Source organism: Aulonocara sp. 'chitande type north' Nkhata Bay, linkage group LG5 (genome assembly GCF_057382095.1).
Source record: "Aulonocara sp. 'chitande type north' Nkhata Bay isolate Kocher_YH1m ecotype deep benthic linkage group LG5, A_spYH_male_GT1.1, whole genome shotgun sequence".
Lineage (NCBI taxonomy): Eukaryota > Metazoa > Chordata > Actinopteri > Cichliformes > Cichlidae > Aulonocara > Aulonocara sp. 'chitande type north' Nkhata Bay.
The window spans coordinates 28,503,761-28,518,266 of record NC_141348.1 but is presented as its reverse complement, the minus strand read 5'-3'; the positions used below and the strand labels follow the sequence as shown (position 1 = coordinate 28,518,266).

The 14,506-nt window shown below is 40.9% G+C and overlaps 1 protein-coding gene across 1 annotated transcript; it reads right to left on the bottom strand.

The window, feature by feature from the left end:
* Window positions 1–6,215: 6,215 nt before the first annotated feature.
* Window positions 6,216–14,428, bottom strand: hyal1 (hyaluronidase 1). The gene is made up of 4 exons (XM_086292771.1): window positions 13,585–14,428; window positions 12,332–13,242; window positions 12,153–12,242; window positions 6,216–9,148 (listed from the first exon to the last, which is right to left on the bottom strand). Exons 1-4 carry the CDS (start codon window positions 13,643–13,645, stop codon window positions 8,822–8,824), a joined length of 1,389 nt encoding a protein of 462 aa, XP_086148897.1. The 5' UTR covers window positions 13,646–14,428; the 3' UTR covers window positions 6,216–8,821.
* Window positions 14,429–14,506: the final 78 nt, after the last annotated feature.

Here is a 14,506-nt window from a genome sequence, read left to right as displayed (position 1 = left end):
ACTGTTATGCACTTTTTTGACCTTATTCATGAACGTACGTGGGAAAAAAATATCACTTTTTTCGTGTTTGCTTTCAGATGCTATTCCCTGAAACATCAAGAAGAATTAAAAAATCAGAAGCACAGCATGCAAACTGAAATCAGTAAATCAATTAGAACAGTGGTTCCCAAACTTATTTTGCTAGGCCCCCCTTTGTTTTACAAGAAAAATGTTCGCGCAAACACATCCTCCAACCACACGCACCCATATTTTGCTCCATTGCGGTTTATTTCACACCTCAAACATTTAGTAAACAATTAAGCAAATACAAGTAATCTGCAATAAATTACAGGTAGTAATAAAATAAACTACTAACTCTTTTACGCTACGTCCACACCTACATGGGTATTTTTGAAAACGCAGCTGTTTCGTCCAGGCGTAAACGGCGTTTCGAATCACCGAAAACGGAGATTTTTTAAAACTCCTTTTTTGCGTTTACCTGTGGACAAGGGATACAGAGTTCATCACTCAACGTCAAAGGTATGTGCCTTTTTTCACGTCACGCTGTGCCCCACGTTATTGTTTACATGAGATGAAGTGCAGAATGGCAGATAGAGACAAAATACTGTTAATCTGACTATCTTCAGGTTTTACACGCTTACATAGGGACGCAGTTACTGTCCCTCTATTTAGAAAGGCAGAGGCGTCTGGGTGTAATTATTTTAGGTGTAGTTGTTTTTTTTTCATGTGTAATTATATTCAATATTGCTATCAATACATTTTTCAAAAAATGCCTCTCTGTGCAAAATGGGTTTAAAAACATAAACAACTGTGGGATCCTGTTTGTCCGTGATTTAAACAGCCCAGGGCTGCTCCCAACAAAGGGAAAACCAATTCTGCAGGGGAGACCTACCTGGCACTTGTGCAGGTGAAACCAAAGGGCAGATATGCTTCACCATATTTTCTAGTCTTTGGCTTAGAATGAAGTTGGTTTGGAAACATATTCAGCGATGCTTCATCTCCTGCTTTGCGTTTCTGTGGGCGCCCCGTGCTAGCAGTGTCCAAGCATTTTGTTTTTTTCCCCCTTTTCACACCGCGCCCCCCCTGCAATGGCCCTGCGCCCCCTCTAGGGGGCGGGCCCCACACTTTGGGAAGGTCTGAATTAGAAGATGCATTTGACAATTTCAGCAAATAATAGAAACATGAAACAAGAGAGACTGCTGTGTTTAAAAAGTGTAATGATTAATGCATTCACCTAAAACTCGAAAGGTTCCCAACTCAAGATCAGGATCCTATTAAATCCCAGGGAGCACTGCATCAAGAAGAGTATTTGGGATAAAACTCTGCACTCCTTGTGAATATGGGAGAAACAGAAAGAGGTGAGTTTTTCGCCCTTGTTTTAGTTTATCCAGAGTCTTCCTAAAGAAAATTCAACGCTTCCACAAATGTGTAGGCAAGACTGATGTTTTAGTTAGTTTTACTTAGGGCCTCTATATCAGGGGCAAAAGTATGTGGACACCTGAGGAGCTTCCTCCAAAGAAAATGGAAAATCTCTCTACCTCTTTCGAAAATCAGTTTGGAACCTAGACAGCTGTGTTTCCATTTATCCACCACTGCGACACACCACTGATGTGGGGTGAGAGAGTCTGGCTTGCAGTAGTTGTTAAAGGTCAGTTCAGTGCAGCCAGGTTTTTCCAAACCAATCTTGAAACAGGATTTACAGTTACAGACATGGATTTGTGTGACTGTACATTTTAATATAACAGCAGAAAAAAGGGGAAGTGATTCTTAAATGAGGGCAGTGGGGTTTTCGAGGCAAATACACCACTGACATCATGAACTTGATTGGTGATGATGGGTCGTCGGGGTGTTTCAAACAAAAAAGTGTGAAATATTGATCTCTATCAGGGAATTTCAGAGGTCTCTGACAAGTCATGAAAAACAGACTCGTAGCACGAGTAGCCAAAAGTATGATGACTTCCATGTACGTTTCTACATACATTATGAGTTTATATACACTCATCATGGGCATGAATGTTGTTGTACAGTGAGTTTGGACTTTTCATGATCTCCTTAAACTGTTTCTTTTTTCAGGGTAGAATGATTGCACCAAATACGTCTTTAAAGACTGTAAAAAAAACAAGAATTGGGTGCACAAGTATGAATCTACACAATGTCAAAAGTTTACATACAGGTAGGTTCTATGATGTCTTTTCACTTGACAAGACCAAGACCTATTAGCATCTCATTTGTGATCGTGATTGACAACTGGGAACAATGGGAAAATCCAAGGAAGTAGAATTGTAGGTTTACATTTGTGAAGGGCTCTTGAAGCCATTTCTAAACTACTGCAGATTCCAAAATCATCCGTTCAAACTATTGTATGTACAAGTCATTTGGATGTGTTGCAACTTTCCCATGGCCCTTCCCTTCCCTTCTTCCCTTAAGAAGACCCAAAGTGTCACCCTCACCACCAAGGCTGAAGCCTGCCATGAACTGGAAATTTCTCGAATACCAGTGTCACTGTCCACAGTGATGTGAGTTTTACATCATCATGGACTAAGAAGACGCCACAAAGAAAGTCCCTGTTCAAAATTTACACCTTCAAAATCGACTGAAATTTGCAGTTGCCCACATGGACAAGTTTTGTTGTCAGATGAGACAAAAATTGAGATATTTGGCGGTAGCATCCTGCTCTGAAGCTGATTTGCTGCCATTGGCACTGGTACATTGCACAAAGTGGATGGAATAATTAAGAAGGAGAACTAACTCCAAGTTCTTCAACTTCACCTCAGCTGAACAGCTACACGGTTGAAACATGGTTGAACAATGATCGCAAAGCCACATCAAAACTGGTTTTGGAGTAGATAAAACAGGCTAACATTAAGCTTCTGGAATGACTTTCCCACAGCTCTGACCTCAACCCTATTGAAAATGTGTTGACTGTGCTTGAAAGTTGAGTCTGGATCAGTAAACCAACCAGTTTAAATGAACTCTAATATTTCTACCAAGGAGAGTGGTCAAATATCCAGCTGCAATTATTCCAGAAGCTTGTTGATTGCTACCAAAGCCTGGTGGACGTGCAAGAAGCTAAGAGCCATTTAACCAAATATTAGTGGGACCTTATATATACATTTGATCCTGTGTTCATTATAGAAAATCCAAAAGAATACATACCCATGATGAGTATATGTAAACTTCTGAACACAACTCTACATGTTTATCTTGCGGATGCCATAAAAGATTTTAGCAAATTCCATTAATAAATAAAAACTCTGTGACTAAAGAACAGAGTTTTGAATCCCCACTTCGTGCTTAAACAACCACATTTTCATCATTCTTGACAATCAAACTTTGTCAAAAAGAACGGCGGGGGGGGGGGGTATTAGTCGTTAGTATTCTGCATTAGATGGAATCTGCTATCCAATCAGCAATTTCCCTGCTGAGCTGACCAGTGTGACACTCCTTTGTGCCACTCTCATAACAAAAGCATTTTTCTTCTGAGATCCACTTCATTACCCAGACTAATATGGAGCAAAATGTTTATTCAAATGAGCCAAGATCAAATCCTATAAAAATGAATGTGAAAATGCTGAAATGGATTATATGCTTGCAGAAAAAAAATCATATTTGAATTAATTACAAACTGAAAGGCCATCGGTGCTGAAAAAATGCTTTCTCTTCCTCCATTTCCTCACTTATTTTCTTATTAGCTTACATTTATTTATTGTCACATTCATCACTGCCCTGTGTCATCAATATGTGTGTGTGAAAAGCAGAGAATAATTACATTTTATCAGCATCAACATGACAGTGGCAAGCATTGTGAGCAACTGATTGGCCGTTGTCTCAAGGAGAAGGCATATTGTGAGCGTTTGATTGGCCCCTGCCGGAGGAAATACTTTGTATTAGCGATTGATTGGGCAGTGTAATTTTCCACCTGAGTGGCCCCCGGACACACACAGTTATTGTGTGACTTTGGCAGGAGCCACCTTTGTATAGTAAGTGTGTGAATGTGAGTTTCCTCTTGCTTTTGAATGATATTCTCTGAGCTCTGATGGGGTCTTGCGGGGCAGGGACTGAGGTTGAGCACAGTGTTGCCCGTCGCACGACAAGTCACGTGGCAGTCTGTCAGGTCACCTCTCGTCAGGAGGTGTACAGCACAGAAAGCAAATCTTCAACGGCAATAACGCAGAAACACATTTCATATCACATTGGTGTGTTTTATGTGCAAATGTGCACATAAAACACATCAAGTTGCTGTACATCCTTGTATTATCTTTACACTAGTTCACGTGCGAATGCATCAATCATCGCTATTGCGTGACGTGGCCTGGTTGTGAGTCCGCCAGTGGACGAGCAAGCTCGGAGTGGAAAGATATCAAAACTGCATCTCCTTCGAGATAGGACGCGGTGACCTCCCCGGCGTGCTGCTTTTTCAGCCTTTCATTTCATGTCTCCGATTCACTGCTCTGATTACATTTAGTTACAAAGAGTTGTTATAAAAGGTGATTCAAAGACAGCTCTCCATCAGGTTTTACAGCCTGCTCGTGCATCACATGAGAGGTGCTGTTTGCCTAAAGGATATAAAAGTTCATGTGCTGCTTGTCAACACTTGATTTTTATAAAATCTCTGACATAAAAAGCAGCTCTGTTGACAAGATCACAAATTAATGTATTACAAATCTTTAAAAAAAACAATTTTAAAAAACTGCTCAGAGTCCAAAAAGTCACTGCATATTTGGTACCAAGTCTTTCAAATGAAACAAACTAGCATTTATATATTTAAATAGGGTAACAATGTAACAATGTTGGGTAACAATGTTGGTTCAAAAATTAAAAAAAAAAAAAGAAGCTTTTATTCTGTAGCCAAGTTTAGACTGGAAAGCCATTTGCTTAATGGTAGGAAAAATTAAATGCTCATATTTCTGCAGAAAAACAAACCTTCGTCATGGCTATGATTACTTCTTAGTTATAATTAGGGTTCAAAGAAATCAGTGCTATTTGTTCTCTGTTGACCCTTCCATCAAACCCAAACTCCTCCCTCTGCTCTCTAACATAGCACTTTCCCCTCCCCCTATACACAGCACCAGAATCCGTGTTTCCCCTGACTTCAGCTGTTTGTTAAGCACGCAGATTTATCACGCACACATTAATGTGGCATCATTCTTCTCTTCACATTCTCACGGTGACTATTCAGCATTTAACAGCCCGATGAGTGCACAATGCCGAGGCCGGGGTGGCATATACACACATAAATCATGTAAACAAGTGCGCATCAGATCTTTAAGAAACCTGATCAGAGAGTCGACTCCTCTGAAGGACACAGAGACCGAGCGTGACAAAACAGTTATTAAACCGAGCGCAAGCGAGACGATCTCTAGACCGAGCAGCAGGGGAAGGGGAGACGTGACCATGAAAGGGTGACAGAGCGAGACGCCAAAATGAAGAAATGCAGAGATGAGAGGATAGAGAAATAGAGGGCCTGAGAGACCTGATGGAGGGTGTAGGAAGAGGAAACGACCGCTCGAAGCAGATAAAGTGATCAGAACGGCCTCCGTGAATGTACAGATACTTAAAGGGTCTTTGTTTTGTTTTTTTTAAAGGATTTGAAAAGGCTGTTTATAAAGTGAAGGACTTATGACCTGTATAACTTTAGCAAAGAAGGGTTTTGGGGATCAGAACCAGCACAACTATGGTTTAATCAGAAAAATGGAGGGATGGTAACACTGTGTAAAAGTCTGCCTAAAATTCAAGACTTTATTTTGAATCAGATTTTTCTTTCTTATACTTAAATGACTTTGATACAATGATCTTTACTTTTAAGGCCGGACTTCAAACTTGCATTTAGGTTTATTCATGTAATCATTAGGAGGTTTCTTTCTGTTAAAAGGGAGTTTTTCCTTCCCACTGTCACCACCAGTTATTATAGACTGTCATTATAAGGTAACTACAGGTAAACACAGCGTTTAAGGAGATAGATTCAATTTTGTCCTTGGTCGCTGAAAACCAGTCGAGGCAGCTGTCTTCTTTAGAAAACAACTGCAAAATGACCTATGAAGGCCAAAATGATGTTCAAAAAGCACAGACTCACCAGCGCCTTCAAAATAAGCACCCATCTTCTTCTCATTTCCTCACAATCCAGCCAGTTATGATAAAGCCGGAAATGGGAAACAGTGGGGCCTTGTAGGAGTCTATTCTTCTGGTATACTGAGCCTCGGGGGACAGAGGAGGGAAATTACCATCAGTGACACCAGTTTGCGGCAGCCGTTTCTATCAGATAAGGCAGAATTGTACACGCCACTCTTAAATCAATCAAGGTCACCTCTTTGCTCCCTTTGCTTCTGTGTTATAGCGGGTTCAGTTCATAGTGGGCACCCCAGCTGTTGCACAGCACAGATGTAAACTTATCAGAACCTGACATACACAGCCAAACCGGGCTTTACTTCTGCTTTTATTTGACTTTTTCGGTTATTACTAGCACTCAGAGCTTTGACCTTGATGTCTGATGCCCTTTTGCTGTTAGTAAGTTGTCCAGCACCACCACCTGCTGGTGTAAAGGTATAAATGTATAAATTTTACATAGAAAAGTTTAGAGAAAGCATAAATGTTAACTACAAAACAAAGAGCCCCGATGTACTTTTTAACATTATTAATGTTGATGTGTTCTATACTCGTCACAAAATAAGTTTTATATTGTGAGATGGATTTTCAGTTTTTCTGCACATTATTTTAACCTTTTGGAAGAACCAAACATATTCTGTGAGTAGTTCTTGGTTCCAGTTGATTGATTTTAATCAGCAGTTGGGGTCACAATTACTTCACTTTACGAGTGCACCATCTCTGATCTCATATTCCTGGTAGAAAACTGCGATGAGCTGCTTCAACTTGTATTTTATTGCATTCTTGCAGCCGCAGCCCTGCCCTGCAGCTGTCTGAGTAGGACTCTAGTGTTCCTTCTTTTGACTATTTAGGTGAGCAGGTCCATGGTCTTGTGTCATGCACTATCAACATGTAGTAGTTCCACCAACATTGGGAATGCTGGTGAGATCAGGTTTAACGTGCAGAAATGATATTTCAAGAGACGCTAATGTAAAGTATCAAATATATATGACTTTATTATGGAAATAAACTATCAAGGAAAAGAGAGATGGTGCTACAGCAGCCATGATCATCCAGTTCTGACGTTTAAAATCCAGGAGAACACCTGCAGGTTTCATGCATTAATTGGTCCTTGCACAAATGTTTAAAGAGATTATAATAGTGTTCTCTGAGCACTAATTTGTAACTGTTTTTACCCCCAAAGAACTCATAATAATGTATTTAAATATTTCAACTTTAAATTGTTGCTCAGTCTTGACAGTTGTTTCTTGCTTCTTTGTTTAACGTGAATACAGGACGGAGTTGCAATCAAACCTTTTCCCTAAATGAAATCAGAATGTCTCTGAGTATACAAATACTGCATTGTTCAGCTGCTGGACACCAGCGCTCCTTCACTGATAAGCTGAGTTTTTTTTTTACCCCTAGTAACACGCCTTAAAATACCATTAAAGAACAGAAAGCGAGCACTGAATTCAGACTCTGTGCCCAACCTTATTATGGACAAAGTAAGAAAAGTTCAAAGTAATAAAACAAAATACTGCAGTAGAGGAAACCCTCTGTAAAAACTGTAGTGCATCAAAGTTTAAAGCTGATTTCTGTCACTCAAATAATAATATACAATCACCGGACATTTTATTAGGTACATCTGTCTAACAGCTTATTGATGCATGGGATAATGCCTCGTTAGGAATGCAGACACGGTCGAGACGACCTGCTGCTCAAACTGAGCATCGGAATGTGGAAGAAAGGTGATTTTATGTGACTTCGAACATGGCATGGTTGTTGGTGCCAGATAGGTTAGCCTGAGCGTTTCAGAAACTGCTGATCTTCTGGGATTTTCCCACACAATTATCTCTAAGGTTTGCAGAGAATGATCTGAAAAAGAGGAAATATCCCGTGAGCAGCAGTTACTCTGGGGGAAAATTTCTTGTTGATACTGGAGGTCAGAGGTCAACTCATTAGCACAAGGTATGCAGAAGAACATCTCTGAACACATGACGCGTCAAATTTTGAAACAGAAGCAGCAGCAGAAGCCCACACCGGGTGCTCTTCCTCTCAGCTAAGAATAGGAAACTAAGGGTACCATTCGAATAAGGTCACCAGAGTTGGACAATAGAAGATTATAAAAGTTTTGCCTGGTCTGCCAAGGCTCAGTTTCTGCTGTGAAACTGGGATGGTACAGTCAGTGTAAACAACATGTAAACATGGATCCATCCTGCCTTGTATGAACGGCTCATGCTGGTGGTGATGAAATAGTGGTGTGAGGGATTTTCTCTTAGCACATTTTGGGCACCGTAGCCTACCTGAGTATTGTTGCTAAACATAGCTATCCCTTTATGACAACAGTGTATTCATATTCTGATAGATGCTTTCATATCCCAAAGCTCAAATCGTCTCAAATTAGTTTTTTGAACATGACAGTGCACTCAAACGGCCTCCACAGTCACCAGATCTCAATCCAAAAGAGCACCATTAGGATGTGGTGATATCAGAGGCTTGCACCATGAATGTGCAGCTGACAAATTGGCAGCAACGGCGTGATGTTATCGTGTCAGTGTGGACCAAAATGTCTGAGGAATGTTTCCTGCACTTTGTTGAATCTATGCCACAAAGAATTAGGGCAGAAGAGGGTCCAGCCAGGTACTAACCAGGTGTACCTAATAAAGTGTCTTAGTGTATCTTGATACATTCACTGCTAAGAAGCCATTAATTAGCTACTAGTTTCAAAAGTGCCTAAGTCTTATAGCTGAACAGGCTCAGAGCAGCTCTGACCCCTCCATCCAGCGTAACACCTGCACTGAAACTCAGACTCCATTAGCTTTACATGACGTGGCTGCAAATGTCCTAAAACTCTGTATTTCCTCCATCCATTTGGTTTCCTCTTGGACACCACCTTCCACGAGGCAGGGTCAAGGTGGAGGTAGGCCTTCGACTGTGGATCCTTCCTCTGACACCGTCCATGAGAGGAACACATGGTCTGACTGCAAAGCGTAGCCGCTGATGTCACGTTTACCAGGTAAGGACCCAGAGTGTTATCGATGTAGGACTTGACGGCAGCACAGGTAGCCTGAAAGCAGGAAAGAAACAGGATATGATAAACCAGGGATGTGCAGAAGAATGCCCAATAAAAGCTTTAATGCAACTTTACATAACAGAATCTTTAAGCTATATGCATGCTCAGGTAACAGCATGAATATGTTATTTAGTCTAAAGTTATTACAAAATGAACAAAGACGTATTTCAGAGCAGGTAACATGTCCTGTTTTACTCAGCATGAAAAAAATACATTAAGACTGTTAAAGATATTATCAGTGGTCAAAGCAAAAGGTGCTGAGAAAAGCGCCACTCTAGCATCATCATCAATAGACTGTTAAAAACACAATGTGCCACCTTGTTTTTTACCCGGTGATGCTCATGAACACATAAACAAGCGCTCTGGCTTCTTTTGACTCAGTCCCATATACAAAAGACCTGTTGTTTAAACCACTTTAATCTGCAGCTGAAAAAAAATCTCCAGTAAATGCTTCATTTACTCCCATCTGAGTAATGTTTGCCAAATATCAGTGTCCAGCTGTGCAGAGAGCTCCTTTTTTGTCACATTAAAAAAGAAAGTACGCCCTCTGACATTTCTGAGGTTTCTAAATATCAGGATAGGATAAAAGCATTATCTAGACATTAGCAGGTCTTAAAATCACGTAACTACAACCTTGGATGAAAAACAACATGTGACATATTGCACCATGTTGTTTATTTAACAAAAACTAAAGCGAAATGCAGAAGACACGTGTGAAAAGCTAAGTGCACCCCACGATTCAGCTGCTTGGAGAACCACTTTTAACAGCAGTAGCTTGAAGTAATAGCTTTCTGTATGACTTTAGCAGCCTCAAGGTGTCGAATCACCCCTCTACCACTGTGCCTGACAGCTGGTGTGAGGTATTTGTGCTGATATGCAGTGTGTGGTTTTAACAATCCGTCAAGGACGTTGTTCCAGAACATGCCGAAACAGCTTTGTTTGTATGACTTTAGCAGTCTCTCACATGGTTCTGGAGGAATTTTGTCCCACTCTTCTTTACAATGTTGCTTCAGTTCAACGTGGTTTGCGGGCACATGCCGAACATGCCGAAACATTCTTTCAGAGAGAGAACAGGTACTCCTAGCAACCCTTTCAAACAACCATACTTGTTCAGTCTTTTTCTAATTGCACAGTCATGAACTTGAACATTTAATAAGCTGATGGAAGCCCGTGAAGTCTGAAATGAAGCTCAGGGGTTTTTTATTGCGATTTCTCTTATCAGCATTGCACAGTCTGACCTCTGGGTCTTGCTCCAGACCATTAAATTGGTAAAACTTCTGCTTTCACACAGGTGCTCACGCTTGCTGATGATCAGTGTTGGGGAGTAACGGAATACATGTACCGCCGTTACGTATTTTAAATACAAAATATGAGTGACTGTATTCCATTACAGTTACAAGGGTGGTATTCAGAATACAGTTACTTTGTTGAAATAAATGGATTACACGGCGGTCTTTTCCTGTTTCACATATTAGGCTATGCTCTCTCTATTTTTGGTAATTCCACACCGGAGGAAACCTAAACAACACGCGTAGCCTATTTAGAGGCTCTTATGCCTGTCTGTCAATCTGGCGGCCCATGTCACCTCTATTTGCGGCCCACATAATGACGTGAAGAATTATTTTACAAAAATTATTCACAAAAATGATTTAATATGAAGGCAATAGAGTGTTACAGGCATCGCCCTAAAGAATGTAGCCTCATGGGCAGTGTAGTCCGTGCTGCAGGGAGAATGGACTGCCATACTCGTTATGTATCTGTGAGCGCGAGGAGGGAGAAAAAGGATAGTCGAAAAGTACGAGTTGTCATTGAGCAGAAATGGGAGCTGGAAGCATGTAAATATAATAATAACCACTACAGCCAAAAAGAGTGCCTGACGAGCCCAGTTGTAAATAAGATATTATTAAGACTCGATTGTACACCGTGTTCGTGTTTTCCTCCGAAACAATAAGTTCCGTTGGAGCAGCCTTTCAGCGCCTCTCTCTGTCTCTCGCTAGCAAAGTTGACCCACACAACAAAGTCAAGCGAGTTTTCGTCTATGAGCCCAAAACTTAACGTATTAGCCAGAGGTCCCTTTAATACGGTTCGGAGACGCAGACCTGTTTTATATACGCGTGGAATAGTTTTCTATACGAGATCGCTGCAAAAAGTGCAGCCTTACCCTAATGTCCACCCTACTGTTACTCATTTTATATTAAGATTTAAAAATCTAGTTGGTATTGGTATGGCGAGTAGTCTTCAGTAATAGTAATAAATCACACAGCAATACATTCATGTAGTTGTAAAAAAAAAAAAAAAAGCATGATGATATATCAAGTAATCCAAAGTATTCAGAATATATTACAAAATACATTTTGGGGCATGTAATCTGTAATCTGTAGTGGAATATATTTTAAAAGTAACCTTCCCAACACTGCTGATGATCAGCTAATCAAGTGTAAGTTTATTCTCCATCTCAATTTCTTAGGTAGCAGTAAGGATATTTTGTATTTTTCCACACACTGCTTCTGCATTTTGGATTCGTTTTTGTTAAATAAATAATGACCTGGTGCAATATATCATATCTTGTTTTCCATCTGAGGTTGTATTCACTTAACTTTAAGACCTGCTAAGAGCGGGATGATTTGAATATGTCCTGAAACTTAAATCCTTATGGTTGAAAAAGGGTGTACTGTCTTTTTTACCAGTACTGTGTGTGTTCAGCAGGATTGAGAGGCCTTGTTGTGGAGAGGTAACAAATGAAATATACAGTGGAGCGATTCCAAACAGACCTTAAAACTAAAGAGCTTGAATATGAAATAAGGAAGTTTTAAAGTACGTTTTTTCTTTTTCATTTCAGTAATTTTTGTGCAATACAGTTTCCTGTGTGTAACTTTCAAAAATTTTTAAAAGCGTAACTTATAAAACAAAGACCCTTGTAGGCATCAGTGAGAAATGTAACATCCTCACTTTCACTATTACAGCCAATTACATCAAATGGACAAGTCAGTTATTGTACCTGAGTTTTAGAAAGAGCGTGGTCACCCCAAAGAACTACACCAGCAGAGCCTAAAGCGGCACTCTCTCCGATAGTGTAGACCAGGTGCTCCTGTTAGACAGAAACAGAGAGGTGAGCAAAACACGCAGCCCCAGTCACGACAGACACAGAATGTTTGAGTTGAAACGTCTGATTCTTGCCTGAGAGAGAAATTCCAGCGTGTATGTGTAGACGATGCGAGCATAGGCGTACATGGGCGGTGCGAACGGAGTCACCTGATCCGCTACTCTCATTGCCTCCAGGATGCGGTGGTGGCAGTAGAGGAGCACTTCTCTGCTGAGACTTTGCATCTGGATGCTGAGATAGATGTCGGGATACAGAGCAGAGGAGGTGCTCCACAGCCATAGAAGCCTGTTATTTCTCTTTAACTCCACAGCTGGACACTCCCCTGTGTAGCCTGTGCTTTTGTTGCTGTAGTAGTTGTAGCAGTTTGGAAAACCATAATAGCCCCACAAACCATCAGGTCTTGCCGCCTGCCCCAGTTTCAGAGTTTCCTCCATGAAATTCCTCGCAGCTTTGCTAAACTCCATGCGTGCTGCGTCATCTACTTGTTTGGGGCTCCAGTCTGGATGCTTAGACCTTACTAGTGCTTTTGACCCATCCTGGTATATCTTCTTAGTGTCCCAGTTTCTCTCCCATTCAGGTCTCCAACTTTCCCAATCCACCACACCCAGGCCTGGGAAACCCCTGTCAGGGATATAGGCGTTTACATTCTCCCTGGCAACTTTGAGATGTTTGTCAAGGCTGCTGTTTTGTGGAACCCCGCCATTAATAGCCTCTCCCTGGGGGGAATACCTTGGATACAGACCAAGCTTATCATCATAAAAGATGGTTATGTTCTGACCCATAAAGGTTTGATTCTGGTTGTGGACAATGTTAAACATCCCCAGGTCAAGGTTAACGCCATACTGAGAGAGGCATTTGGCAGTTGGGGCGTTCCACACAGTCAGGAAAGGTACTTTGGAAAAAGGTGAATTTGGATAGTGCAGCCCTGAGACGAGGCTGATCAGAATTAAGTGCTGCAGCACCGCAGGCTTCAAGGACCTCATCCCTGGCAGGAAGGAAACAGTGTTTATGTTACCCAGCAGTATTGTGAAATTTTAAGAGCATATTGCAAAATGTTGCTATTTGTTTAAACAAAGCTTTTCCAGTTGTAAGGCAAATCAAATCAATAAGAGTTTTAAGAGTTTCTACTGTTTACGAGCCAGGAATTTTAAATGTGTCTATTCACTACTTGTTTCTTTATTACTTTTCAAACACCTTTAACACGCCAAAAGCTTTCTGATCATTACAGATGTTGTGTAATGCAGTAAACTTGGCTAGAAATAACAGGCTCTAGTGTCAAAATAATGTGTGAAATTAACTAACATTAAGCTTGCAAACACTGACTCACCGACTTTATAAGTAGAGAAGGATTGGAGCGTGTGGCCTTGTGAAATACCCACAAGTCTCATGATCTGAAACACATATTCAGGAAAAATGGGAAGTAACAAACGCTGAACCAATTAGAAGTGTCCACAGGACCTCCAACAACCAATAACAAGAGACATGCAAATCATTCTATGGAGAACACAGATTTAAAGTCACAGGCAAGTTAGCACTTCCTCCCATCACACTGTACAGCTTGAAAACAGTTTTCAGATTGTTTGAATTTAAAAAGAATATAAATATGACAATCAACAGTTTATTGGGGGACTTAAGAAAGCTTGACGTTTTCTGAAAAACCACCAAGCGAAGCCATAATGAACTCTTCCACCTTGCAATTTAAATGCGTGCTTTGCTCAACTCTTAAAAGCATATAAAAATAACCAGTGGTTAACGAAAACCTACAATTACATGGGGAAGGGGGTATGAGGGTGCTGCTGGCAAAATGAGTCAATCCCTGAGAACTAGCTGGCTCGGACTCCCCTGGCCACAGAGGCTTCCCGCAGAGGCTTCACTCTCAACTGCTGACAACAAAATCATGCCTGTATTACTCCCAAAACCATATCTCAGCTATATTATCTCCTTATGTAGTTACAAAAAAAAGAAAAGCGTCACACTTACTTTACTAAAAATACACACAAAGCACGATAAAGCAGTTTATTTATCCAAAACTGGCTGGCACAGCGGTTAGCACCATGGCCTCACAACCGGAAGGTTCTGGGTTTGAACTTGCACGTTAGCTGGAGCTTTCCAATTTCCTCCCACAGTCCAAACACATTCATCTTAGGCTGATTGGAGATGCTATATTTGTCTGAGCCTGAATGGCTTTTCCGCACAAACCGCCTGCGCAAATCCTGAACCACTAATACACCTGAGTTCTCCCTCCTGTG

Coding starts and splice junctions, on each gene's coding strand:
- hyal1 (XM_086292771.1), bottom strand. CDS start 13,645: ATGAGACTTGTGGGTATTTCACAAGGCCACACGCTCCAATCCTTCTCT. Junction 13,243..13,584: donor CTTCTCTACTTATAAAGTCG/GTGAGTCAGTGT, acceptor CCTTCCTGCCAG/GGATGAGGTCCTTGAAGCCT. Junction 9,149..12,152: donor ACGCTCTTTCTAAAACTCAG/GTACAATAACTG, acceptor TCCTGCTTTCAG/GCTACCTGTGCTGCCGTCAA.